The sequence below is a fragment of the Papilio xuthus genome, unplaced genomic scaffold (genome assembly GCF_000836235.2).
Source record: "Papilio xuthus unplaced genomic scaffold, Pxut_1.1 DF826923.1, whole genome shotgun sequence".
Classification (NCBI taxonomy): Eukaryota; Metazoa; Arthropoda; class Insecta; order Lepidoptera; family Papilionidae; genus Papilio; species Papilio xuthus.
In genome coordinates, this window is record NW_013531726.1 from 1470410 (window position 1) to 1496350 (window position 25941).

Sequence of the window (25941 nt, forward strand, 5' to 3'; positions counted from 1 at the left end):
CTATATGTACTGACTAGGATATATACATTATTATACATAACACAGTAATAATTCAAGATGTTCTAATTCTAAAGATATTCTATGTTAAATGTATTTCTTTAAAAGGATTAATTTCTATTTACATTATTAAAGCGTGTTATATAGGTGTGACATTTAAAATCTTGAAAATTCAATAAAGTCGCTCTATGAATAACAGTAGACAGTCGAAAGCAATGTCTATCATCAATACTATGATGATAAAAGTGATTCTAGTACTATTTTAGTTAAAGCTGCAAATAGTTCATTATTTGACCTATCGTGAGCTTACGCAACTTTAATATTACAGTGTGTTTACTACAGAAATATCAGTGGAAAACATATCATTGTTTGTTTTTAAGATAGAATAAATCGCTTATTAGACATATTATCGTACATTTAAACTTATAACGAATACTTTACTTATTGACTGTTTGTTGGGGGTGTACCGGTAGACAAGGACACGTGGGGCCGTAGGGCGCGCTGATTATTGTCGGGAAGAAACCCGATGCCGCTGCTAGTTGTCTGCAATTACAAGGAACAAGTAAGAATTTCACGAGTTTTAAGTACTAAAGTGTTTATTCCAAAGTGTTGTTTAAATGTGTTTAGTTTCTAACCTTAAAATACGTAGTACATATAAAAAAATGATTTTATTTTTTTGTTCTTAATTCTTATTGAAGGCTAAAAATATTGTAAACAACTCAACGTTACTGTCTACTACTGTAGGAGGCATGTTACCTGTATTGTTGATCAAGATGCGCCTTCTCTATTCTTTTATCTTTGGCTCTGCGATTTTGGAACCAAATTTTGACTTGCGTTTCGCTCAAAGACAGCGCGGAAGCAAGTTCACACCTGAAACAGATTATGTTTAGTGCAAAAAAAGAAAATGTGTTGTGGTGATATGAAAATCTTAATCTATGATAAATTTTAGTTTACAAAATAGATGGACAGCTGAGCTGAGCTGTTAGTTGTACCTTCTCGCTCTAGCGACGTATTCGCCTCTTGCATATTCCAGTTCAAGACGTAATGTCTGGTGCGCCGAGAATGTTGTACGTTGACGACGAGGTCGACTCTCCTTGCGACGTCTTCGAGCCACTGAATAAATAACAGTAAATTGTGATAATCAATACGAAACACGTAACTTTATAGCATCTTGTGTTGTATACCCTATTAAAATTTTATATTTAAGGTTGTATTTTCTGCGATATTCTGCGAAATTTTGGTATAAAATCGTCTTTTTTTCCTTTGGTATAGAAGTAAAAGCATTAGTTTGTATTAGGCTCAAGAAAATAAAAGGTAAAATGCTACACGCAAGTATAATATACATAACCTAAAAACCAAAATATTTAAAATCGGAAGTGAAGAACTTCCCTTTAGTAATGAATGGGAACATATGGCATATCAAAGTTATAGTAGTTCGGTGATACGCAGGTATCGAATGGCGAAATTATGAGCGTTGGTTATTAATATGATCGTGATTCACCCCAACCGGGGCAGGGTTTCTTCACTTCCGTGGCAATATGGTGCGCAATCGGAGCTCTTACAAGCACACTTTTTCTCATGCCTCAATCACTTACCGGCGCCTACAAAACCGTCGAGAATCCTTATAGTGCATCGCGTCCTTTTAATTATTATACGATAACAATATTCTACAAATATACTTTATTTAATATATTTTGAATATTAAATCAGTCTAGTTTTAAAACTAAAAAAGAGTGAGCAAGTGTAACGCAGATTATATGTTTCCATCTACTTACTAATATTGATTATTATGCTGCGATAAAAAGTGATTAAAACATGCAGTATAGTTTGAACATAGCCTTAAACTTCTGTATCGTATTTATAACGATTGCGTTTTTCAAATTAATAGGTAAATTTCTATACTAAAGGGTTTTTGTATTAAATATTTATATTGTTGATAATTCAATTTATTATATAAAATGTTTTCCGTACAGCACAATTCCGACGTCATTAAAGCACTATATCCGATACCACTCGTGTCCTGTCAATTTGCAATCACCGCACAGTTCATTGACTAATAGCTCTTCCGCGATATGACCATAAGAATTTCCAATAAAAAATTACGCGGCATTTGCGGTTTAGTAACGATCAAAATCTGTAGTCGGTATTTCCTTATGGACGGGACCAAAGTAATTTTTTTGGTGGTTTATTACAACTAACATCTTCCAATCTTACTAATATTACAAATGCAAATGTTTAGATGGATGGATGGATGTTTGAAGGTATCTCTAGAACGGCTAAACGGAAATCGATGGAATTTTGGCATACATTTCGAACATTGTTTGTAAGAACACATAGGCTTGTAATTATTTTTTTTTTTTTAATTTCGCGGATGGAGTTGCAGGTGACAGCTAGTATTTTACAGTTTTTGTATAAAAATCTTAAGGATATAGTACTCTAGAAAGCGGCAGCGTAATAAGGATAGGTGGTCGTGACTCCTCAATCGTCGATAATTTGAACCCTAACTTTACTAGGATAACATTTGCCTTTATAAAAATCCTTATAAAGAAAGGGCCCTAATTATTGTACACTGTAATTGATACTTCGAAATGTTGGCGAAATACAAAATTATATTTTTATGAATACCTCGCATGAGCCGTACCGTTATGACGTGGATATGCGTGAGATATTGTTCCTTTGTGTTAACGGCTATTCGCCTAATGATAGCGTTTACTTAATTGAACAGATGAAAAGAATATTATGTATTGTACTATAATAAAGATGTTTGTTTAGACACGCACTTGTTCATAACTATGTCTTGAATTAAAGAACAATAGTTGGGAAAAAGTGTGTTTTGTTACTGTTAAAGTGTTTTAAAAGGAGTGTAAAAATTAACGCAACATCCGTTAAAGAACATTAACTTAACAATTCTCTTTAAAATAAAATTTAAATTATGTTGTTTATTTAATAATAGCATACCAATTCGTACACTTAGAGTCAATAAACGGGCCCTCAGTCTAGACTTAGTATAAGAAACTAAACTTAAGGTCTCCCTTACTAAATAATCATCTAGAGTATGTAAGCTTGAAAGCGTACCCTTTTATGATAAAAATCAAAACATTTAACTAAAAGAAATTAATCTATTGGCTTGTTACTACAAAGGGTGTACGTAACTGTGGGAGACGTCAGCTGGGGGTTGTCCCGGCATATGTAATTGGTTAACAATGAAAGTATTATCTGAATCAACGTTGTCACATTAAATCGTCACTCGCTCGATAGATTCTAAAGCGATTGTCATTAGTGGTTGGGATAGGATTTGCACTTGATTTTGTTGACGATCACGGCTTATGAAATACTAACTATCGCCCGCGAACGTCCGCACGCAATAGAAAAAACCCAGTTAGTAGCCTATGTCTTCTTCTAGACTATTTTCTACATCTATGCCAAATTTCAGCAAGATCTAGGCAGCCGGTCTGGAGATACCTTCAAACAAACATCCATCCTTTGAAACATTCGCATTTATAATATTAGTAAGACAGGGTATAGGATTTTATATTAAATAGCAACAACATGTTTATAATTTAATAAAATCTTGTTAATCTTTCAAATACCTCCCATTTTTAGATAGATTGGAAAATGGATTTGATGTTGAACCCACGATCCCATGTCTCAAATTTCGATCCGATTCGCCGTTGGCCTGATTGATTTTCGTTGGTTTCAAAAATGTAGTATATGAATACTACATTTTTGCATGAGCATACAATTTTTTTAGGTACGTACTACTTTTTATGGCAAGTTTATATGTTTTCTCTTTTAAATTTAAAGCATTTTATTTGAATCGAAATTACTTCTTTTACATCTACCCTCTTGCTGTTTGTAATTCAGATTAAAAGGCGATTGTGTTTAATCATCAATGCCAACAATGCCTTAATGGGTGTAGATATATTGGGGTTGCTACCCCTTAATATTCATTAGCGAAGATCCCCTAATTACAAGACCAGTGGAGCGTCTGTCCAGTTTGAAACCAATGATATCTACACCTGACTTGTTCACGTTTATGTTTTGTTTTCAATGGCTCGGGAAAAGAAATTGATATCGTATTGAAATCTTGCTTCAACGAACTTCAATTGCAAACAATCCTACCGATATAAAATACCGCAATAAAATGTTGCCTCCGATTGAAATAGAAATTAAAATAGCTCTCATCTTGCAACGATTTGTTTTTAAATTATGGATAAAAGATTGGAAGACACAATCGTTTGCATAACAATCATATCTTTTTAAGAAAAACTAGATAAGATTTAATTGCGCGTTGGTTTATGTTTTCATCGACTAGAGATGTTATTAATAAAGACTTAAGACATTATTTTTGTTTAATCCACCGTCGCGTCGTAACATAGCCACAAAACAATCTTCCTCATAATTGAGATAATTTACGCAAAACCCTAATGAAAACGTGGCTATTACTGCTGAATATTATGAACCCATTCCATTAATAATCTTCATAATACAGACATAATTTGGTTCGATGACAGTTTATGAGTAAATAAACGATGTGATTTGTGAAACAAGGCTGATATAAATTGCGGCTATTGTAGATCATAATGTTTAAAATCGGGCGCGGTTCGTCTGCACGCACATGCCCGTTCCCACAGACACAATCCGCTCTCGAATTTATTATTTTCAATACAATTAACCATGTTCCAATTGTTATCTCGGAACATTTTTGGTTTATAAAGCAGGAAAATAACTCTTTTACATAGTAGAATACGATTATTTGAATTTTAGTAATTCTGTACTATGATTTATGACAAATTAGTTGTCGCCCGCGACTCCGTCCGCGCGAAATTAAAAAAAATAAACTGAGTAGCTTATATGTTCTTCCAGAATAAGTTATACGTCTGAGCCAAATTTCAGCCGTCCGTTAAGCCGTTCCGGAGATACCTTCAAACATTCGCATTCATAATATTAGTATGAAAGTACGAATTAGTATGATGTATGTCATTAAGTCATTGTTTACCCAAATCTTAGGTCAGAAGTAAATATCATAAAGCGTCGTTCACGTTGACTTAATTCTGAGACCAAAATCGCCGTTTAAAATATATTGTTGTCTCTGTTTTGTCAAAGATAATGACAGGTCTGGCGATATGTTGTATACAGACATTTTGGTCTCAGGAAACAAAGGTAAATGTTTATTTTAACAGCTTTTCGCTCATTACTTGTTTACGTTTCAGTTTCACGGGCTGTTGTTTCGTAATAGTTATAAGAGTTGAACAATGGCGGGATTTTATTACGGAGTTTGCGAGAACAGTGGGCACAATTTTCTCGAGCGAGCGCCTATGAAAGGGAAGCTTCGCGCGATGGCGGCCCACTCAGACGTGGTGTTATAATCGCATCAAACTCTCCCCACCATCCCCATCTCTCCACCTTCCGCGTATTAAAACACGAAACATTTTCAAACTACGCGACAAACCATTATGATTATATTTTTATGTAGGCAAACATCACGTGGAATGATCGCTGTAAAACTTTTTAAAACTATAAGATATTGTTCTTAGTGTGAAGTAAACGGAGCAATGAAAACGTATGTATGTCCATATATGGATCATTGGAGTCGAAATTCAGAGCTAATTCATTTAATCCTCTTTTTATTAGCGAAAATCTATCTGTACTTTGAATCTGTGGCAGCTTTAGCACCATCAAGCAAAAATAATTTTGCCATCCCTATTGATGCCTAGTGAATTTAATTAAGCGTCGGTGACTCAGGTGTCAAGTACTTGACTTGCAATCTGCAGGTCCTCGGTTCGAATCCCGCCATGTACCAATGTGTTTTTCGATTTCCGATCTTACGGTGAAGGTAAACATCGTGATGCAACCTGCAAATATCTGAGAAGAAATTCAAAGATATGTGTGTGAAGTCAACCAACCCGCACTTGGCCAGCGTGGTTGACTATGGCCTAATCACCCTTAACTTAGGGTAGGCTCCGAGCCCCTCGGTGGGGACGTATAGTGAGCTGATGATGATGTATTTCATTGAAACTCTACTTTTTTCATATTAATTTATAATTTACTTCCTACTTTAATACAAAAGTTTTTTGCGTTTTCAACTTAACTCCTTCTATGTCACGATGAATTTTTCGTTGAAGTAATTCCACCAGGCCATTGAAAGTGTTAATATTTGATTACAATTCCAGGGTTCGAGGATTTATTTATTTCATAACTATATTAAGTAACAAAATTGTTTTGTACCATCCGTTCAAAGAGAAAGACAAGTTTCTTATAAAAATACAGATAAAAGTAATGCTGTTTGTATAGAATTTTCATAAAGGACCGTCCGGCAAAGAGTTGAGAGATTAGGTGGCCGTCCTCCTCGGAGCTTATCTCCCATCGCGCGCTTGTATTCAAATATTTTTATTCAGATATTTTTATAGAGTGTACCCACAGACATCTTTGATGTTCATGCTATATTACGATTTGTATTATGTTTATATAAATTTAGTATTGGCCAACACTCTAAGCGGTTGAAAGCGATGGCTGATGGTAGAATGTTTCATGTTTTTTAAACTTGATAAAATTTGTTTTTTGTGTAAATTTAAAAGTAGCGTTAAGACGAAGGATTACAGAATTCAGTTACCTTTTGTATGTTCATGTTTGATGAGCCGTAATTAATTGTATTAATCTTTTGGCTTGCAAAATTTGCGTTTTAAACATACGATAGTTACCGTAGGAGCTATCGTTAAATAAATTCCAGCCTGATACCTTCACGCGTTTTTGAGAATAAGGATCTTGAGAGACAGACGGACGGACAACAAAGTGATCCTATAAAGGTTCTGTTTTTTTCCTATGAGGTACGGAACCCTAAAAATAAGTAATAAAATGCAAATAAATGTATTTACATTTATTTGCATTTCCGTATTCCGATTTCCGTAAATGGTTTTAGATTTCTAAAACCATTTACGGAAATCGCTGATTGATTGTAACCTTTTACAGTCTCACTCTTTATGTCATTGACACAAAAGCGCATAAAGGCTCACCAAAATCGTCATATTTGCGTATTAAATGCTAACACACCAACGCATACTATTGTTTGTTGACCGTAAGTTTCCATTGCGGGATTAAACATGCAAAAAGATATTGGTCTCGCAGTTTATTCACGCGGAACGAGAGGAGATGACAGTGTTTTGTACAAGCGTTTTTTGATTGGAAACCAATCTTGATAGTTTTAAGTAACATGTCTTCTCACGGGTAGCCGAAAATTTGTACACGGAAGATTTTTCTAATAATGTTCCAGCCCAGACGTTAATTTCCGGGTAGATGTAATGGGTTTCAAAGAAGGTGACATAATTAAGAAGATTTTATTAAAGAAAATTGTTAAATAAGTAAAAAGCAAATGTGTGAAGTATCCGTTATATGCTATTATCGAAATATTAATATAAATTTATATTATAATTTTAATAAAAATAAGAAAACATATAAATGTGAGTTTTTGCACGGCTGTATCGGTCGTTGAAACCCTACGGCTTACCTAAACCTACCTCTTTAAAATAGCGCTAAAATTATGGATGTACCGTCATTGATTATTTCAACGTTTTTTTTCAGTTACCGTTAGTAATCTTATTATAACATTATAAACTACCTGCCGCCTGGTTCTCCGTCCCCGCGAAATTAAATATTAATAAGTAGCCTATATGTTTTTCCAGATTATGTTCTATAACTATACCGATCCGTTGAACCGTTCAGAAAACATACCTACAAACTAACATCCCTCCATCCATCTAAACATTCGCATTTATAGTATTAGTAAAATACGAAAGTTTGAATGTATCTTCTGAACGGATCTCGATGAAATTTCACATAGAGGTAGTTTGGAAAAATACATACATAATCTTAAGTTTTAAGATTTTTATATTTATATTCCACGCAGATGAACTCGTTCGAAATCTTTAGAAATCAAGGAGATTCAAATTAATTTTACGTTTAGTGCCAAAAGAAAGTTCTAATATGAGATATACACAAATAAAATAAGTTATTACTTACAGAACGCAGCTAAACCTGCTCCAAAGGCTAGTTGCTGGTGTGGAAGTAACATGGGTCTTGGACACAAAGGCATAGGAGGAGGTGGTACCCAAACTTGCGGGGTCCTATTCCTCGTACCATCGCTCTCATCAACGTCCACGTCAGAACACGAATCGCTGTCGGACTCTTGCTTTTTCCGTTCACTTCTTTCGTCTACTTGAGGTTGCTGAGGTTTTTCCAAGTGGCCATAGATACGAGCAAAAAATTTCCTAGGGGATGAAGGTCGAGGAGGAATTAAAGTGTCTTTTTCCGTATTCTGTTTCTGTGATTCGCTCATGTTCAGATGATTGTTGTTCTTTTTTTAATTTGTTGTTGAAAATGTTCTTTTTTTAATTTCTAGATTTTCATTACGTAGTAAATCAGTTTCGGTACGAATATTAAGAAAATAAGTTTAAGCAAGCTTAACAGATAATACTATTGTCTTGAACTTTTTACGAAGGCGCAAATTACGCGACACATTGATTTATAGAATAAAATTTACGGGCTTAGTAACGAATTTAATGAGGGATGGACACGTGTTATCCCGACCTCATAAGCACGTGGATTGCGGCCGCGTCAGGTGCCTACGTCCCTTGGGAGCGTAAGCCCCGCCCAGGACACTCGCGACCCCAAATAGAAACAGGAATACAATAGAAAGAGACGATAACAACCAATGGGTATGCTTTATGCGATCCCATCCAACCCCCGAGGCGGGATTAAGCTTATTTCGTGAGTTTTCATTTTTCTATACTCTTCGTCACCTTTCTTTAATTTATTGAAACTTTATTATAGTTACCAGCACTCCCCCGCAAAATTAGCTCAGAATTAATAAAAAAGTAGCATGTAATGTACTTGCGTGTATCTAGCTACCTTCCCGCGCTTGTTCCGTAGATTACCCGGAACAAATGCGGCCTTGCGGCAGACATACAGACAAAAAAATTTGATTTAGTATTCGGTATCAGAGCAAATACGGTTCAGTGAAGTTCTTGGAATGTCGCTCAAAAGAGATTTGGATATTTTAGTTCCGAAAATTAGATTAGGGATGCTTGTTTGGCATTGGACTAATTTGCAGTTTTTTTTTTGGTATTCAAGTTCAATTTTAAACAATTAAAATATTTAAGCTGTAAACATGTCATAACCATAAACGTAATATTTTTACGTCAACTTGTGACAGACGAATTTATAACAACAATAAACAAATGTTATTATGAAAACATTTTGATAATTACTAAATAATGCAAAAAAATGGTGCTTTATTAACCGTTGCATGTGTATTGTTACTTTTTGCTTTTAATTGTACATTCCCGCTTCAAAGAGTGACATCGACGCCTAAGAAACATATATATGCTAATCGTAAGTTAATTATTTCAAATATCAAAGAACGATAAGTGAAATTCATCCTTATTTATTGATTAACTAGGTTACACATAAACTGTGCAATCTAACAATAGTTAGATTGCCCCACTACAGAAAGTTGGAAGTTTTTGTACTATGTGCTAAAATCTATGGTGTCATTTTTTTTTCTAGAATCAATAAAATGTCGCAACGTGCTGGACAATGTCGACCTTCCAGATAAAGACAAAACATTAGCTGACGATTTGGAAGAACTTATATCAAAATTTAAAAAAAATACGAATCACAAAGAAAAAAGCCGTTTGGGATTTCGCAGGCTTGCTAGCAAAAATTTCTTGAATGAGGACGATCTACGTCATTATGAACAATTAGTTATCATGAAAAAGTATCCTTTCTTGGACATCAAAGAATTGGAAATGAAATTTAGTCCATCAAATAAAGACAGGAGAGACAATGAAAATTTCCGTTCTAGAGTAAACATGGTACCTGAGCCGAGCATCTGCGAACCTGGTGACGATTTGATCAATGTTGAAATTTCTAACAGAGGTCTCTCCGGGTTCGCAATACCTACTCAACTTGTCAAACATATAAGCACGACGGAAAAGAAGTTAATCTCAACAACAGAAACGCCTAAATTAAAATCTGAAAATTCACACAAATTTTCAAAGAAATCTACAGAGAAAAATATTTTAAAAAAGTTAAAGGATGATGTTAATCAGTTTTTAGATAAAAAGAAGAAGAATTAATTCATTTTTATTTACTCAATAAAGGGTTTTCGTAATTTCAGGTCTCAAAATTGTAGACCCCGCTGGCTATATTCCTAGTATATGACAAATTCCAATTTAAAATGCCTAACTGTTTTATAGTTTTGTTTACTTGGTAACCTTTGTAGCTTGGGATGTTTCCAAACAGAAACGACTAATAGCCACACTCAGAATCAACGCTTAATATTATTATGTGGTCAGAAGTCTCTTAGGGTAGATTTACTATCACATTGAAGTTTGATTACCTGATAATTTGATGTGATAAAATATTCTGAAAAACATTTACAGCCGCGGAGTAAAATGTGTATTTCAGCAATGGTTTTTATTTTTAAGACATTAATTCTACATTATATCAATTGATGTAGATGTAATATGTTTCAAGCAATATAAAAGGAGATAATGCAGCACTCGTGACAGTGTTATATATTTTACTAGCTGTCACCCGCGACTCAGTCTGCGCAGAATTAATAAAAAAACATTTTTTTTAAGATAACGAGGCTATCGAGCAGTAGGAACACCGAGGTACTGAGGCCATGGACATCTGCAATACCAGAAGAACCGCAGATACGTTGTCGGCCCTAATTATTAGCCTATGCGTTCTTCCAGACTGTGTCCTACATCTATGCCATATTTCAGCGAGATCCATCCATCATTCGCATTTATAAGTAAGTAAGATTGTTGGTCAGTCTCTATATCGATTATTTACGTACAAGTAATGCACATCTGATCTGTGGCTTCTGTGAATGTTTTGACAGAAGAAGACATCACTCAAAATGTCTAACTGAAGCTTTAAATTAATGTCAATGTCAATCTAATAAAACAAATTTCATAATAATTTCCAGTAGGTTAATATTTTTTTTTGTTTTATATTCATTTTATGTAATAAATAAGCTAAATGTATCTAATAGTTGCTGTACATTTCAATCTGTGATAATATTCTGTATGCAAATGGAAATATAAATATCTTACTGTTATATTTTCCAAATCACTTTATTACCCAAATACTAATCAAAGTACATAAAGCATTTTAATTTACCCCTTGAAATATATATTATACTGTTTTATAATCAGTTTTTATTAAAGGTAAGCAAATCTTCTTAGCAATTTCCTAAAAGTAGTATTTCAATAAAACATGTAATTTTTTTTTAGACTTGTAACTTAAATGTATGTTGCAGCGGTATTATATTTGCAACAATTAAACAATAACTTAACACATAACTCAATATGCTTGTTCTATTTCCAGGTTATCTAATATGGAATTACAGTGCAAAGTCCAGAATTATGACTGGGGTAAATTGGGTCATGAGAGCAAAGTCGCTAAATTACTATCTAGTGGTGATACAAATGCTCTAATAGATACTGACAAACCCTATGCTGAGTTATGGATGGGAACACATCCAAATGGACCATCTCTTATCATAGAAAGAAATATACTTCTTTCTGAATACATAAAAGACAATGTGGATGCTATTGGTCCGTTGGTGCAGAAGAGATTTGGTGTATCTGTGCCCTTTCTCCTGAAAGTATTGTCTATTAAGAAGGCTCTTTCAATACAGGCACATCCTAATAAGGTAACTTATTCAGCATTCTTATAATTATGTTATATATTTTTACTTCAAGTTCTTAAGTGGATATGCTCAGGACATCTGCATTAAGGTGCTTACTACTTACTCCACTGGCGCAACAACCCAAAGTGGGTCTCAAGGTGGCCTCCGACATTACCAGGGACACCTTTGTTGACCAATTGATCCCTCAGAGTATGATTGTTATAATTAAATTTCTTAAAATGGATTTGTTTCAGGAACATGCAGAACAATTGCATGCTCTATCCCCTGAGATGTATAAGGACCCTAATCATAAACCAGAACTTGCTATAGCACTGACTCCTTTTGAAGCTCTTTGTGGTTTTCGCCCTATATATGAGATAAAGGAATTTCTTTCTAGTAAGTTTTAGTAATATTTTATTTTTATTAGACTTATTAAACACAGACATGTTTATATTGTAAATCTGAAAAATTTCATAATCATTTAATTACAGAATTGCCTGAACTGCATGAAATTCTATCGAAGGAGTCTTTGGACAGTATTTTAACATATGAAGAGGGAGATTCTACATTGGTACTAAAGAAAGTGTTTGACTCCTTGATGTCTTGTGATAAAGCTATTGTTGCTAAAAGCTTGGAGAAATACATAAAGAGATTAACTAGTGCAGGTACTGGCTGTTAATCACTCTCTTCTTTTACTGACTAAAACTATAAATTAAAAATTTTAGTGTGAGCACACAAGTTATTGTTAATTTTTATTTGACAGGTCCAGTCTAAAAAATCAAAGTGTAACTTGAAAATGAAAGAAAAAACAGTTTTTTTTAATCAAAGTTAATGAAGTTAGACTAAATTGATTTATAATAAAACCTTTTTTTTTATTACAGATGAGTCAATCAAGAGTGCTCTGCTGTTTAATACATTACAAAAGCTCTATTCTGAGTTTCCCGGAGATGTGGGTTGCTATGCTCCATACTTCATGAACCTCATGCATCTTCGTCCAGGCCAGGCGATATTCCTCAAACCCAATCTCCCACATGCATATTTAAGTGGAGGTATGTATTACTAAGTTTGATATCAGAGAGATTTTCATAATCAGCAGGGATGGTTACTTTTTGTCATTTGCCACATGACTGCCTGTGATAAATCCAACACAAATTCTGTTGAATATTGAGAAACTAGGAGAATCCAACCTCTAAAATATCTAAAAAAGGATATAGAACAAGATATTGCCTGTATAAATGTCTAGCCAGCACATTCTTGAATCAGCTTGAAGCAGACACCTCTCATTATACCAAAAAATTTAATTGTTTGCTGTTAACATATATATTTACACTATATTTTACAGATTGTATTGAATGTATGGCCTGTTCGGACAATGTGGTGAGGGCCGGTCTGACTCCGAAGCATATTGATCTGCCGACACTCATCAACATGCTGGACTACACCAGCTATACTCCTGAGGAGATGCTCTTCAATCCTAATATGGAAGACGAGAACAGCTGTATCTGGCGACCGCCTGTTCCTGACTTTGCTGTTGTTAAAATTAAAGTAAGTATTATTTATTGATAATACAGTTTTCGCACGCGACTCCGTCCGCGCGGAATTCAAGAATAAAATAAATTAGTAGTCTTCCAGACTAGGTTCTACTACTACTATGCCAAATTTCAGTGAGATCCTAGCAGCCGTTCTGGAGATAACTTCCAACAAACATCTATCCATTCATCCAAATATTCGCATTTATAATATTAGTAAGAAGTAAAATAATATTTAACAATGAATTGATAATTTAATAGTTACTTTTTTAAAACACCAGAAAGCTGCTAATGTGTAACATTCTAAATGGTTCTATGGCCTCAAAGAGCTAAGGGCACATTCCGGGTTTCCTTTCCTTATACAGTATAAGCAATATTAATCAGACAGTTTAATTTCTTTAATTGCTATAATTGTATGTTACTCAGGTGCTGAATGGTGATGCATATAATACAATAATCCGTCCGAGTCCTAGTATAATAATCTTCATATCTGGTGAGGGAGAGGCGTGTGACACAGAACCTGTCAGAGTTAGAGCGGGCACAGTGTTGTTTTTAAAAGCGAGCAGACAATTGACCATCACACCAGCAACGGAACATCTGGAGGCTTACCAAGCTATCTGCAATGTATAAATTATTTGAATTTTACTGTAAAATTGAACTGCAAACACATGTATAGACTTACAAAGTTATTTGACCCGGTGGATATAAGTCAAAATAAATTATGATAGCTTCCTAGCGCCCCTATGTCAAAAAAGTGTCAGAAGATTCTTTTTCTAGTGTAGTATTTATGTTGTGTTTTTTTTTATATTCTAATGTGACAAAAAGCAAGCGGCTGAATACCCCTAAATAGCAAAGAGATGATGCCCATGGACATCTCCAATTGTATCCGCACAACATAGGAAATAATATATTTCCCCTTCCTTCATATTATATGTTTTTCTTTTGTGCCATTTTCTATGCCCGTGTAGATTTTACATATTTTTTACAGTATAAAGCAGTGCCTCTTGCTCCGGGTCAGTTATACTTATGACATATAATGAGAGAGTTGACAATATGAAATATCAGTGCAATGGAGTTCTAAGAATATATATACTTGAAAATGTTCGAAAACATTGGTAGTCGGAATATGTTAAATGTTTTATGTCATTGTATATATTATATCAAATAATATCATGTCATATTCCGTGACATTTGGAATTTTATTTAGAGGTTATTATTTTTCAAATTTATAAATTCCAGAGGCCTTATTATAATTATTTTACTTATTGTACAAGTATAAATAATTGTAAAAGTATTATTCACGTATAAGATAGATTTAAATATGAAAATAATTAATATTTTTTTTTATGTGAATGAAAATTTATCGAATAATACATAGATTTTATATTAAAAAAATTATTTAAAATATGCTATAGGATGTAGTTTTAGAATTAAGACATTTATTTTATTAATTATTAAATTGTTGCATTAAAATTGTTAATTTTTTATTTTTTAGTATTACATTTTAAAAACTTCTTTGTTCCTATTTTTTTTTTTATTAAATAATTTAATTAATATTATAAAGGTGTTTTATTGTTCTTGATACAAATTCTATTAGATTTTTAAGACTTTTTTTTCGAAAAAAAAAATATGATAAAAACGACTCTCCACTATTTTACGTTTTCGCTACGACCTTATTAGATGTTTGTTTCGAGATGTAAGATGATATTAGATTTGCCTAATTTAAGTATACAATTGTATTTCCGCCTATTTGTTTTTTGATAAAATACCATGACAAACTAGTAAGGGTATCCTGATATGTCACTGCAGCCTGTATTAAGGAAGTAACTTGCAGATGTATTACTATATTAGAAAGAGAAGACGATAAGGCAAAGATGAAAATCTTAAATCATATCCTCAATTCTCAGTTGAATACTGACGATAGTTAAATTAAACCAATAGGTTAGCGAGGGGTACCGTTTCGCAACGGAATTGGTAATATAATAATTTCACGCCCGATCGACCTGTCCATTACAGCTTAAGATGTTACGGATGTTGCAGCGATGGGTCAATACACTCTGCAGTAATCTTAACTATTCCACAACTTGATGTTACCTAACATTTACTTCTATCAAAACCGTATCCACAAAGACCGTGGCAAATAATTGTTTAATGTCAACGAAGTGAAAAACGTTTGATTGTTTGGTAGTATTTGTTATATATATGCCAGCTCTTGCCCGCGACTCCGTCCGCGCGGAATTAAAAAAAGATTAATATGTGTTCTTTAAGACTGTTCTATATCTATACCAAATTTTAGTGAGATCCGTTCAGCCGTTCCGGTGAAACCATCGAACAAACCATCCGTCCATCCATCTAAACATTCGCATTAATATTATAATATTAGTAAGATTTTAATCATTGTATCTATGGCAAAAAACTCATATTTTTTTGTTTGTTAGTGAATATTTTATTAAATTAAATTCGCACGCTAAGTAAACAATGGATGACAAAGTTACGAATATGCAAAATTAACTTTCTTTAAAAATAATCTCTCACGATTGTTTTACCAATGCTGATATTGAAGTTGAGACAATTATTATAATCACCAGTTCACACTATTATCTGTTTTTTTTGGTGCGATATAGCCTAAAGCATTTTATTTAACCATAAAAGATGTAAAATGTTTTAAATTGAAAGCCAGCTATAGAGATAGTGATTTGACTATTTTCATTTTCATCACAGTGGAAAAGAAATGCGCAGTTTTCTGAAAGAATAATAGAAGAATAGAAAGAAGTCTTATGTGCAAATTTAATTCTTATTAAATTTTTAAATTAAATCATGTGAAAGCTGTTTAGTGATATTTTTAAATTACTTATTGTAACACTGATTTTTTTCGTCACGAAATAAAAACTTTGTCGAAAACAAGATGACATTTTTCAAGTTACCGACAGAAATTCATCAAATATAGGTAAGAGCATTATACAATTTCCTATCCTAAATTACTTTTTAATCAATCTTAATATTCCTTTGACTTTCGTTGTTTATAGATGACAATGTCACCAAAACTAATACAACAAAACAAACATACTTTTTTAAACTTACAACAAATTATGATTTCTTATCTCCATGATCTAATCTTCGCATGTTGCGGTAGGTTATGTAAGCATACTAAAGCACTTATTGTTCGTGTTAACTTGATCACGTATCCATTCACCATTACGGTTAATCGCGACTAACAATCGCCCATCTGTCAGTCGACCCACGAACTTGCGGCTTGCGCTTGACAGTATTACGAAAGATTAGGGCTTTACGATCATTATCATATTTTGAATTAGTCTTTGTTTTATTATATGAATGGAACAAGGTTACTTGAAACAATATTCCTTTAGATAGCTCGAAACTTTTTTAAGTACTTTAATTACGGTCATGGAGTTATAAAATTACGAATTTCACTATTGTAGTTACTTGACATGATGTAGTCTGAATGCTTAGTTTTACAAAATTAAGAACGTTAGTTAACTGCCGTACTAAGACTTGAATAATTGATACTTAAAAAGCCCCTCAACGTATGTATGTACTCTACACTCATAACGAGTCTCAGTGGGGCATAATTCTGACACATATCTATATCTAAACATTAATTTAACGAAACTTTATGTAATCATAGAAATAAGGATGTAAATTAATTTGTGATTTTAATTAAGTTTTCATTTAAATTAAACTCTAGAATCCATTAAATGAGAGTGATTGAGTATAGTTGTAACAAATGAAGTGAAAAATAAATTTGATTTAACGAAAGTTTTCTTAAGTAATTAATTAGATGAAATGAAATTGAATTGATTTCCGAAGATAACAAGTTTTTTATGTTTCATTAATAAATCCGTGAGCAATCAATTAGGTAATTAAGAAATCGAGAAAAAGTGATTTATTATCAGTTAAATTTGATTTATATTATTAGAAAATGTTTACGAATTACGATACCAAAACATAACATATCGATAATTAAATAAAAGAGCCAAATAAATCGTAGTAAGTTGTTTAAAGAATAATTGTGTATACTTTATTCCAACTGAAAACCTGGAGTATCTTAGTAATATTATGAATGCGAATGTTTGTATGTTTGTTTGAAGGTATCTCGAGAACGGCTGTAGGGATCTCGGTAAAATTTGGCATAGATGTAGAACATAATTTGAAGGAACACATAGACTACTAATTTTTTTTGTTTAATACCACGCGGAGTCGCGGGCTAAAGCTAGTGTATTCTTTATTAAACAAAGTAACTAACTTTTTAATTTAAACATATTTTATTGGTCACGTAAATTTTAAAATATAAGCATTAAACTAACATAGAAATAATATAAAAAGGCGTTAAGAATATTCAAATCGTTTACTTATAAGTTGTCTGATATTAAAATGCATTTAAAGAAATCATAAACATTAAGTTACGTAAATTATAACAAATCATTTCTTTTTTTACCTAATCCTAACTTTCCATAATATTTTTACAGTTTAAAAATTATCTTTACGACTTGTTTATCTTATGTAAATATTTAAGAGAATTCCTTTAATTACCATACGTGGAATTTTCACGGAGAGTTTGGTAATCAACGCTCTAGCTGATAAATACCAATATTATGATGATTACTTACGTAACCAGTTTACTTTCTATTGTAGCTATTTAACATTACAAATATGTAAAACATCTTACGTAGGCGGTATCGGAAATGTTTCCTAAAACTCGGTCCCAATGACCCGGAGATATTTTTTATCATTTTATTGCGATTTAATTTAAATTTCAACAAAAAAAACTAAAATCTAAATGTGATCTATGTTTATAATCTGTCACAATATTTGACGTTAGAATAGTTTTAAAAATATTTACATTGCTTTACTCGGATAGAATCTGGCAATTGTCGAAACATCTAGAAATAAAAGTCGATCGATGCTTTCACAATTTTCGATATTTCGAGGTTTAAACTGCATTCATTAGCGCCACTATAAAATTATACTTTTGTCATGTAACATGTTAATTTATGTTAATGATTTGTAGTTATTTCAGTTCCTTATTAATATTCCAACTTTTATAAAATGGATTCATCTAATTACTCAATCAGAGAAAACTTCATTGTTTAAAGTTCGGTTAGATGTAGACCTAAGCACAGATGAAAAAGAAAGTGATTTTTACACCAAAGTACAGCAATTATTCAATAATAGTTCATCTATGGGATAATTAATAATTCCGACCAATTAGTCAAAACTGGGCAACCTTGCTACATGACGCTCGATCGTGACACGGCCACTTTCACACGAGGGCAGAACAATATGGCAGAGCAGTAGTCAAGTAACACTACTGTTTGATCACACACACTGACCTATAATAGTTAAAAGTAATATTCGATTGAATATGTCGTTAATCAAAATGTCAATACATGGAACTGACAATAACTTTTAATATGTCATATCATCGTCACCCCTGTCCGTTTCCTCTGAAGCAGGGTCGGCTCATCGATCGTCCCTTTCGCACAATCTATCCTTCTCTATCTAGGCTTACAGTTTTGTCAGTACTGTACGTTATTGCTTTGTCTCATTGTTCCGCACTAGTGTGAAACTAGCGTTATGAAAGGTGCACTCACAACGGGCGCGCCCACAACACGCATTACTAACACATGCTCGATACATGTTTCTATGCATTGTGTTACTGTAGATTAAGAAATTGTAAGGTTTCGTCAAACTTTAATTACATACTAGCTAATCGCCCAACGTTATCCGGCTCTTTTAATTTTCAAATTAAGCTCTCTGATATTTTATAGTCTTTGTTAATGTTATAGAAGTTTTAGGCGGTATTTTCAATTTATTTTAGAATATAAATTAAATTATAGAAGGAATTATATTCATAGTCCATTTGTGTAGATTATATTTGTTATCTTTTATCTGTTTTTCTTCAAGTCCTTTTAAGTCACATTTCAAGTCAAAATAAGTATGCACGTGCCTAAAGTAGTTATCCGTTAATCTGTGGTATTAGACCAATTATGGTTTGTATTTCACAAAAGACAGTCTGTGCTTTGTAAAACGTTCGCAGCTGCATCGTAGTGAAATAGCGTCGCACTTTGGAAAGGACGTCTAGTATATGCAATTGTTTTCACCTTGGACTCAATACGCGTCCATATATTTTATTTCGATTACCTATATATTGTATTATTTAAATTATAAGATTTACATAATAGTTACAAAAAACTAATCCAGTTGCTTGTATCTTTGTGACGTATCGAAGATGAAAAGTCGAATGACACCTCACTGTTTAGGTCGCAATGGAACAATCATGGATAAATCTTACTAATATTATAAATGCGACAGTTTAGATGGATCGGTGGATGGATGTTTGTTTGAAGGTATCTCCAGAACAGGTAAACGGATCTCGATGGCATTTGACATAAGTATAGAAAATAGTTTCGAAGAACACATATTTTAATTCCACGTTGACGGAGTCGCGAGCGACAGCTAGTAAATTATATTTTCTTTTTTGTTAGATACGTTACGGTACATTCGGGCCAGTCCATTTATACCGCACTCGTCGCGTGGTCCGCGGGGTGATGACGCGACATCAACCCGACTGGGGTAAAAGCTAATGAGTAATAGAAAGTAAACTATCACTCTCTTTAAGTTATTTATAATTAGTTTATTTATTAAATTTATTACTAGCAGTCGCCCGCAATATTAAATTTATTACTGTCAGCTAAACAGCCTGTTTGCTAATCGAGTAAGCGATACATATTTTTAATTTAAAAATCCTTTCAAGAATTAGTAGTTATTATCTTTTGGTTGAGTTACTACAACTTAGTGATGAGACAACACAATCTATTCCATGTAAACCAAACGTGATTCGGAGTAACGTACGTAAGAATACTTTCGATCGGGGATTAACAACTGAATCTCGTAACTGGTACAAGGCTAGGTACTGATGATATCTCAGTTCGTTAATGCTTATACATTTCTATCATTTAATTATATGTTGCTATAACTAGGTTGCGCAAGCGCGTGAACGTAGGAATAAATACGTGCGAAATTTCTATCGGCAACTAATGATTGCGAAGTATCATCTAAGTAACAATATTACGATATATTACCAAAATGAAGATACAATGTTTATGTGCCTAATGATTTTATATGATTTTAAAATATAGATATATAAGTAGTCGGTATTAAACAAATACGAGACCGTTGATTTTTGAAACAAAAATCCTCGTTTAAAATATATTGTTATCTCTGTTTTGCCAATGATAATAATAGGGATGACGATATATTTTATACAAAGAGTTTGCAAAATAATCTTTATGTTATCTTATTTGTTTAAATTTTTTTTTTGTAGATAAAATTAATTTTCTAGTGAAATAATTGTCTTTGGAAAATAGTTAATAAACTTTTGCGCCCAAAAAGATACACATATAAATTATTTTCTATCGCATGTTTATCTTTCACTTTTCGCCTAAGGAAGAGTCTCGTTCCAAGAGGCTTAGTCGTGGACAGTTTTCTAATAAATTAATTCATAATGTATACGGCACAGTTTATGATTCGCAACGGAAAGGTTGATCGCCCCGTCTCCCGCTTCGGCCTTCGTAGTCACATGACTGAAGCTTTGATCCACTTTTCAAACTACATTACAATACTATTAATAGCTTCTTCACGCATTGTTAAATTATTCTAATGATTATTTTTATTAGCTTTTAAAATGTGTATTGGTTGATATGTTAGATAATGGAACGATTACGTTTTCTGTAGTGATTTAAATTTGATGTTACTAGGCTAAGATTTTTAAAATGCATATTTAATTGATAGAATAGTTTCGTCAGTAGTAAAAAATAATACAATTGAATTTAAAATAACGGCCATAAAAGTGACTACATAAGACATACTCTCTCAAAACAAAACTTTTTACAGGAAAAAAGACATCCAAAAGACTCTTTAGAGAACTCTTATTTGACACATGTAAAAATGTATCAACGTTTGTCTTTTTCTCTCGTAATGTATGTTAAAAGTACGGTAAGTAAGTAAGTTTACTTTTATAGTTTTAGACATTATTAATTAGTATTCAGTGAATTCAGAAAGTTTCAGATTGATTAGTGAGGGGGACATAAACGTTAGTATTTGAATAAGGCTAGTGTTGCGCCGATATACAAGCACAGTGTCTTATTTCCTTCCTAACAATAGATATGTTTGTTTCATAGTATAAAACTGATTGTTTCAACAGTAGCAGTGTTACCGAATTGAGTTCATATAAAATGTAAAAATATGACTACAAAATTGTATAACAAAACATAGCAATCTTATAAATTTAACACTTTAGTTTACATATAATTTGTAATTTTTTATTCCACACACAGCTTGCGAATTGTTCTTTACATTGCTACAAGTTAAATTAAAAAAAAAACTTGCAAAACCATAGACATACGCAGCGCGTCCGAGTTTAGCTACTTTTTTAGTCTGGTAATTATAATATACATTGTTGCGACAAACCTAAAACATGTTTGTAAATCTCGATATGTTAATTAAGTCATGAGAATCTTTAAACAAAAGTCTACAACATCTTACATTACTAAAAACATTTGACTACTTAAAGCGATCTTCGTGAAAAAACCACAGAAAAAAAAACACATACTTAATATTTTTTACATGTTATGGGACATTTTGCTGCATTAAAAAAAGTTAAGTAAGTTACATTATACCTCTCTTAACTTTTTTCAGTATAAGTTATCCTTCATTATAATAATCTTAGGTTATTTGCGTAGTTGCTCCACAAATATTGGTTTAAAGTACAATTTTACTTGCATATACCTCAAACAAAAATAGGTGTGAACATTATGTTGTAATTTAAGTTATTGCCACTATAACATTACTTCCTTCTTGCGTAAAATTAGATCAAAGGTTTACACAATTTCACACCACACCAGTTGACCACAATGGATTACAATAGACCCAGTCCTAGTATACCTAGGTGTTGCAAAATTACAATAAAGTACTAAACCTGCTTTATTGTGAAATATATAGTCGACTATATTTCATATTCTACTGTTTAACCATTATTGTAGCAAGATTTCTTTTTTGAAGAAAATGAAAAAAAAAAAACAAAGTAAAAAATACAGCTTAAAATTATTTTATAGTGATCGTATATTTTTTTAAAGTTGTATATATGTATGGTATACTATACAAAATGAACATAAGTTAGTTAGTTAATATGTTCATACAAGTATGTTTCTGGATACATGCTACTGGTCCAAGTTCGATTAATTAGACGTCGTGACTATTAAAAAAAAGTTAACCAGTCATAAAATGTTGCCAACATTTTAGAGCCAACTTATAAAAAATCTGACAATTTATCCAGTATCAGCTCGTAAAAATTTTAGCTAAGCTATCTTAGGATAATTTTGGTTTTTAATAATTATACACAAGAAAACAATACGAAGTGTTTTACTTTAAAATGTCTAAACATAGTTTATTTTGAAACCCTAACAACTGTTCATTCCTAAATAGTAGCCAATTATGTGTACCATAATAACTGTTAAATAAAGGTGTTCGTTAAAATTGATACGTCATTTAAGGTCAGCCTACTTTTATGTCATTTAACACCAATACATAACTTGTATCACGATCTAATATGGTTCTCCTAATAATATGAACGCGGCGCTTAAAATAACGCGTTAATGATCATTTAAACTGATTTAATCACTCGTTATGAGTCTAAAAAATACCAATGAAAAATGCTTTAATACTTACTTTTTATTACAGTATTAACTTTAAAAAAGAAAATTATTATTATTATTAATATAATTATGTAATTTTCAGTCATAATTTAATAATTATTATAATTTAAAAGGCGCTAATTTATTACATCAACATGTTAATATACATAGATAAGAGAATATTAGCACATATCTTTGATGCGATTGTATGAATACAAATATGTAACTTTAATAAATATTCAATATTCAAATTATAATATTACATATTTAATTTAAGTAAAAAATTATACACGAAGTTGTCATTTTCATTAAAATTAAGTTAAAAAAGCGCGAAATTTCTTTAAACATAAATAAGCACGTTGTAACTAACAAATAATTAATTATACGTTTTCATGTAAATATTTCAGGAACAAAGAACATTTACATGATTTTCTTCTTTTGCCTAAACATACACGGTGAAGTCACTTTCCTTATTACTTCGAATTTAGTTCAAGTAGTTTTTTTTATATCTCATAAGGTGGCAAACGAGCGAGCGGCCACCTGAAATCGATGAATAGCGAAGTGACCGTTGCCCATAGACATACGCAATTGCATACGTGTTGCCTACCTTTAATCGACGGAGGAGAGGATGCACAGAATGAAAATATTTTCCCCTTCCATGCATCCTCTCATTCGGAAACTCCGAAAAAAACTTATTTAAAGGAACAATTTATAAATATAAAAAAACGGTTATCATTCTCGAATTTAAAATCTGTATTCGCTCTTTTTTATGTTTTTAATAACTAAAATTAATCACGACCTAGTAATAGTAAATTCCATCAACATACACAGAGAATTCCAAGTATCAACGCAATCACAAGTATAATATTGACCGCCGGCAACTATCCACAGTCTTACGAAATCTTATATCGAATAGCCCTACCTATACACGTTTGAAAGTCAGATAGACAAATGGAATTTTCATTACAGTGTAGATAAGTGTATAGTGCTTTAATTTGTCTTTAATTAAATTAGGTTACTTTTGTTTGGCTATCATACTTTTTAGAGTTAACCTGTGTTTCATTTCCGCTTTTAACGATGAAAATTGCTTTAGATTTTCTAGTACCCATTCAGTACACATACATTTAGGTTGTAGTAACTATGTCTCTCATGGTCGCAAACGAAAGGGGGAGTTGAAAACTAAAAGTCTATGAATTAAAAATGAAATAGGTACTCCTTCTGACCTAGCCTAGATCATCGGCTGGCGACGCCTATGCTATCTTTGTATTTTGTTTTTCTACCTGTTTTGGCAGTACGAAACGGTAAACCTTCAACAAATATTTATTTAAATAGCATCGTCAATTGTTTGCTCATTCGGCGTTCACAAATATTACTATGTAAAATTCATAACAGCACTTTTGTAAGTTAAAGTCAACCGAGTTGAATACTAAAATAATGTAAATATTATAAAAAAAACTTTTGAAAGCCGAAAAGTACAAGGTTGTTACAGATTTGAATATATATAATCTGTGTAATATTTGAATGCTTATATATTTAAATACATATTTAAAATTGTGTAGACATAGATTTTTTTTAGTCCGATTTCAAATTGACTAAACTTTATTAAGGTCGACTTGTCAACAAACTTTTACGATACAAAAAATACAAAGCAACTGAAATCTTAATGCAATAAATATGTCGTAATTAAACAAATAGAAATTGAGAAGAATTTGGTAATTAGGTTTTATAAACAAACTTCAACACAAACATTTCGAGGGCATTGGAAATTTAGTTACACTAAATTAACCACCGATATTATTGTGTGTTTTCAAAAGTGAGGAACACGGTAGTAATTTAAGTAACCATTAAATTCCATGAAAATCTACAAAGAAATTACAAATGCGAATATATACAAATGAAAATACAAATGCGTCTCCAATCTACAGGAAAAAAATGTTGTAGTACGTTAGAGAAATAATTAATTCGGAAGAAAAATCAAATTTAGTATTGCAATTGTAGATTGAATGTTCAAATCGACAGTCAAATAGGTCAAATCAATGATCCGTTATATTATTGAATGATTTTCCGCAATCGGTTTAGGTAAGAGCATATCTTAGTTGTGAAACATTGCAATTTATAAACTGAGAGACCTCTGCCGTTATGCAAGATGTCAGCATCACCATTGTTGTCTACGGAATTTGGATTTGTAAACATTCTCCGTAAATGGATCCATCTGACGAATACAGTTATATATATTAAGAGATCCCTTAAAATATGTAACCATTTTCACTAGATAGAAATACATTAGAGTAGCTTCCTTACCTATGTCGCCCTCCTTACAAAGTTATGACTAAGGATAGAACATCCACGACTCAGTAAAAAATAATATTATACTACGGCAAAATGTTTTAATTTGTTAGTAAAACAAAAGAGAAATTAATTTTTTTTTAAATTCAGATGTTATTCGGAGGTTTTTTGTGACAAAATAATTTTACTTTCGTTCGCCTGAGAATGCCAATGTCGCAGCTGACGATCGCGCGTTCATGATCGGGTTTTAAATTAAAAACTAGGTCAGCCGCGCCCCAAAATTAAACCCATTTAGATGTTTCGAGTAATATTTAACAAGTGATTAATTATCTTTTAAGTGATTAGATGTCAATAATGTACGGTAATTGGTAAGTAAGATTACGTGCAATAAATTTGTGGGTAGCATTTTATGTCGCGGGAAGATAACATTGCAAATCAAACAAAGAACTTTAACATACTTGCATTATTCAGGTAACTGTTTTATGAAGTACTAGCTGTCGCCCGCGACTCCGTCCACGCGGGGGGAAAAAAATAAAAGTTACTAAGAAGACATAGTTCTTCCAGACTATGTTCTACATTTATACCAAACTTCATCCAGATTCATGCAGCCGTACTTGATACCTTCAAACAAACATCCATCCATCTATCTAAACATTCGCATTTATAATATTAGTAAGATTGGAAGTTATAAGTTTTTCTCTTTTATTACTAGTCCATT

General features: G+C 32.3%; 3 protein-coding genes across 4 annotated transcripts; 2 read left to right on the plus strand and 1 right to left on the minus strand.

Annotated features, from left to right (window-relative positions):
- Positions 1 to 139: 139 nt before the first annotated feature.
- On the minus strand, positions 140 to 9047 carry ro (transcription factor rough). Its single transcript, XM_013318357.1, has 4 exons — positions 8014 to 9047; positions 990 to 1110; positions 754 to 867; positions 140 to 540 (listed from the first exon to the last, which is right to left on the minus strand). Exons 1-4 carry the CDS (start codon positions 8327 to 8329, stop codon positions 435 to 437), a joined length of 657 nt encoding a protein of 218 aa, XP_013173811.1. The 5' UTR covers positions 8330 to 9047; the 3' UTR covers positions 140 to 434.
- Positions 9048 to 9190: 143 nt separating this feature from the next.
- On the plus strand, positions 9191 to 10130 carry LOC106122319 (uncharacterized). Its single transcript, XM_013318259.1, has 2 exons — positions 9191 to 9384; positions 9559 to 10130. The coding sequence occupies exons 1-2, from the start codon at positions 9267 to 9269 to the stop codon at positions 10128 to 10130; spliced, it is 690 nt and encodes a 229-aa protein (XP_013173713.1). The 5' UTR covers positions 9191 to 9266.
- An 846-nt stretch (positions 10131 to 10976) lies between these two features.
- Mpi (mannose phosphate isomerase) lies at positions 10977 to 14462 on the plus strand. 2 transcript variants are annotated; one of them, XM_013318298.1, is made up of 7 exons: positions 10977 to 10993; positions 11392 to 11719; positions 11950 to 12091; positions 12187 to 12360; positions 12577 to 12744; positions 13038 to 13240; positions 13651 to 14462. In XM_013318298.1, the coding sequence occupies exons 2-7, from the start codon at positions 11402 to 11404 to the stop codon at positions 13852 to 13854; spliced, it is 1209 nt and encodes a 402-aa protein (XP_013173752.1). In that variant the 5' UTR covers positions 10977 to 10993; positions 11392 to 11401; the 3' UTR covers positions 13855 to 14462. The 2 variants fall into 2 exon arrangements, with proteins under 2 accessions (XP_013173752.1, XP_013173750.1); XM_013318296.1 differs by lacking the exon at positions 10977 to 10993 and adding an exon at positions 11029 to 11231.
- The last annotated feature ends 11479 nt before the right edge of the window (positions 14463 to 25941 follow it).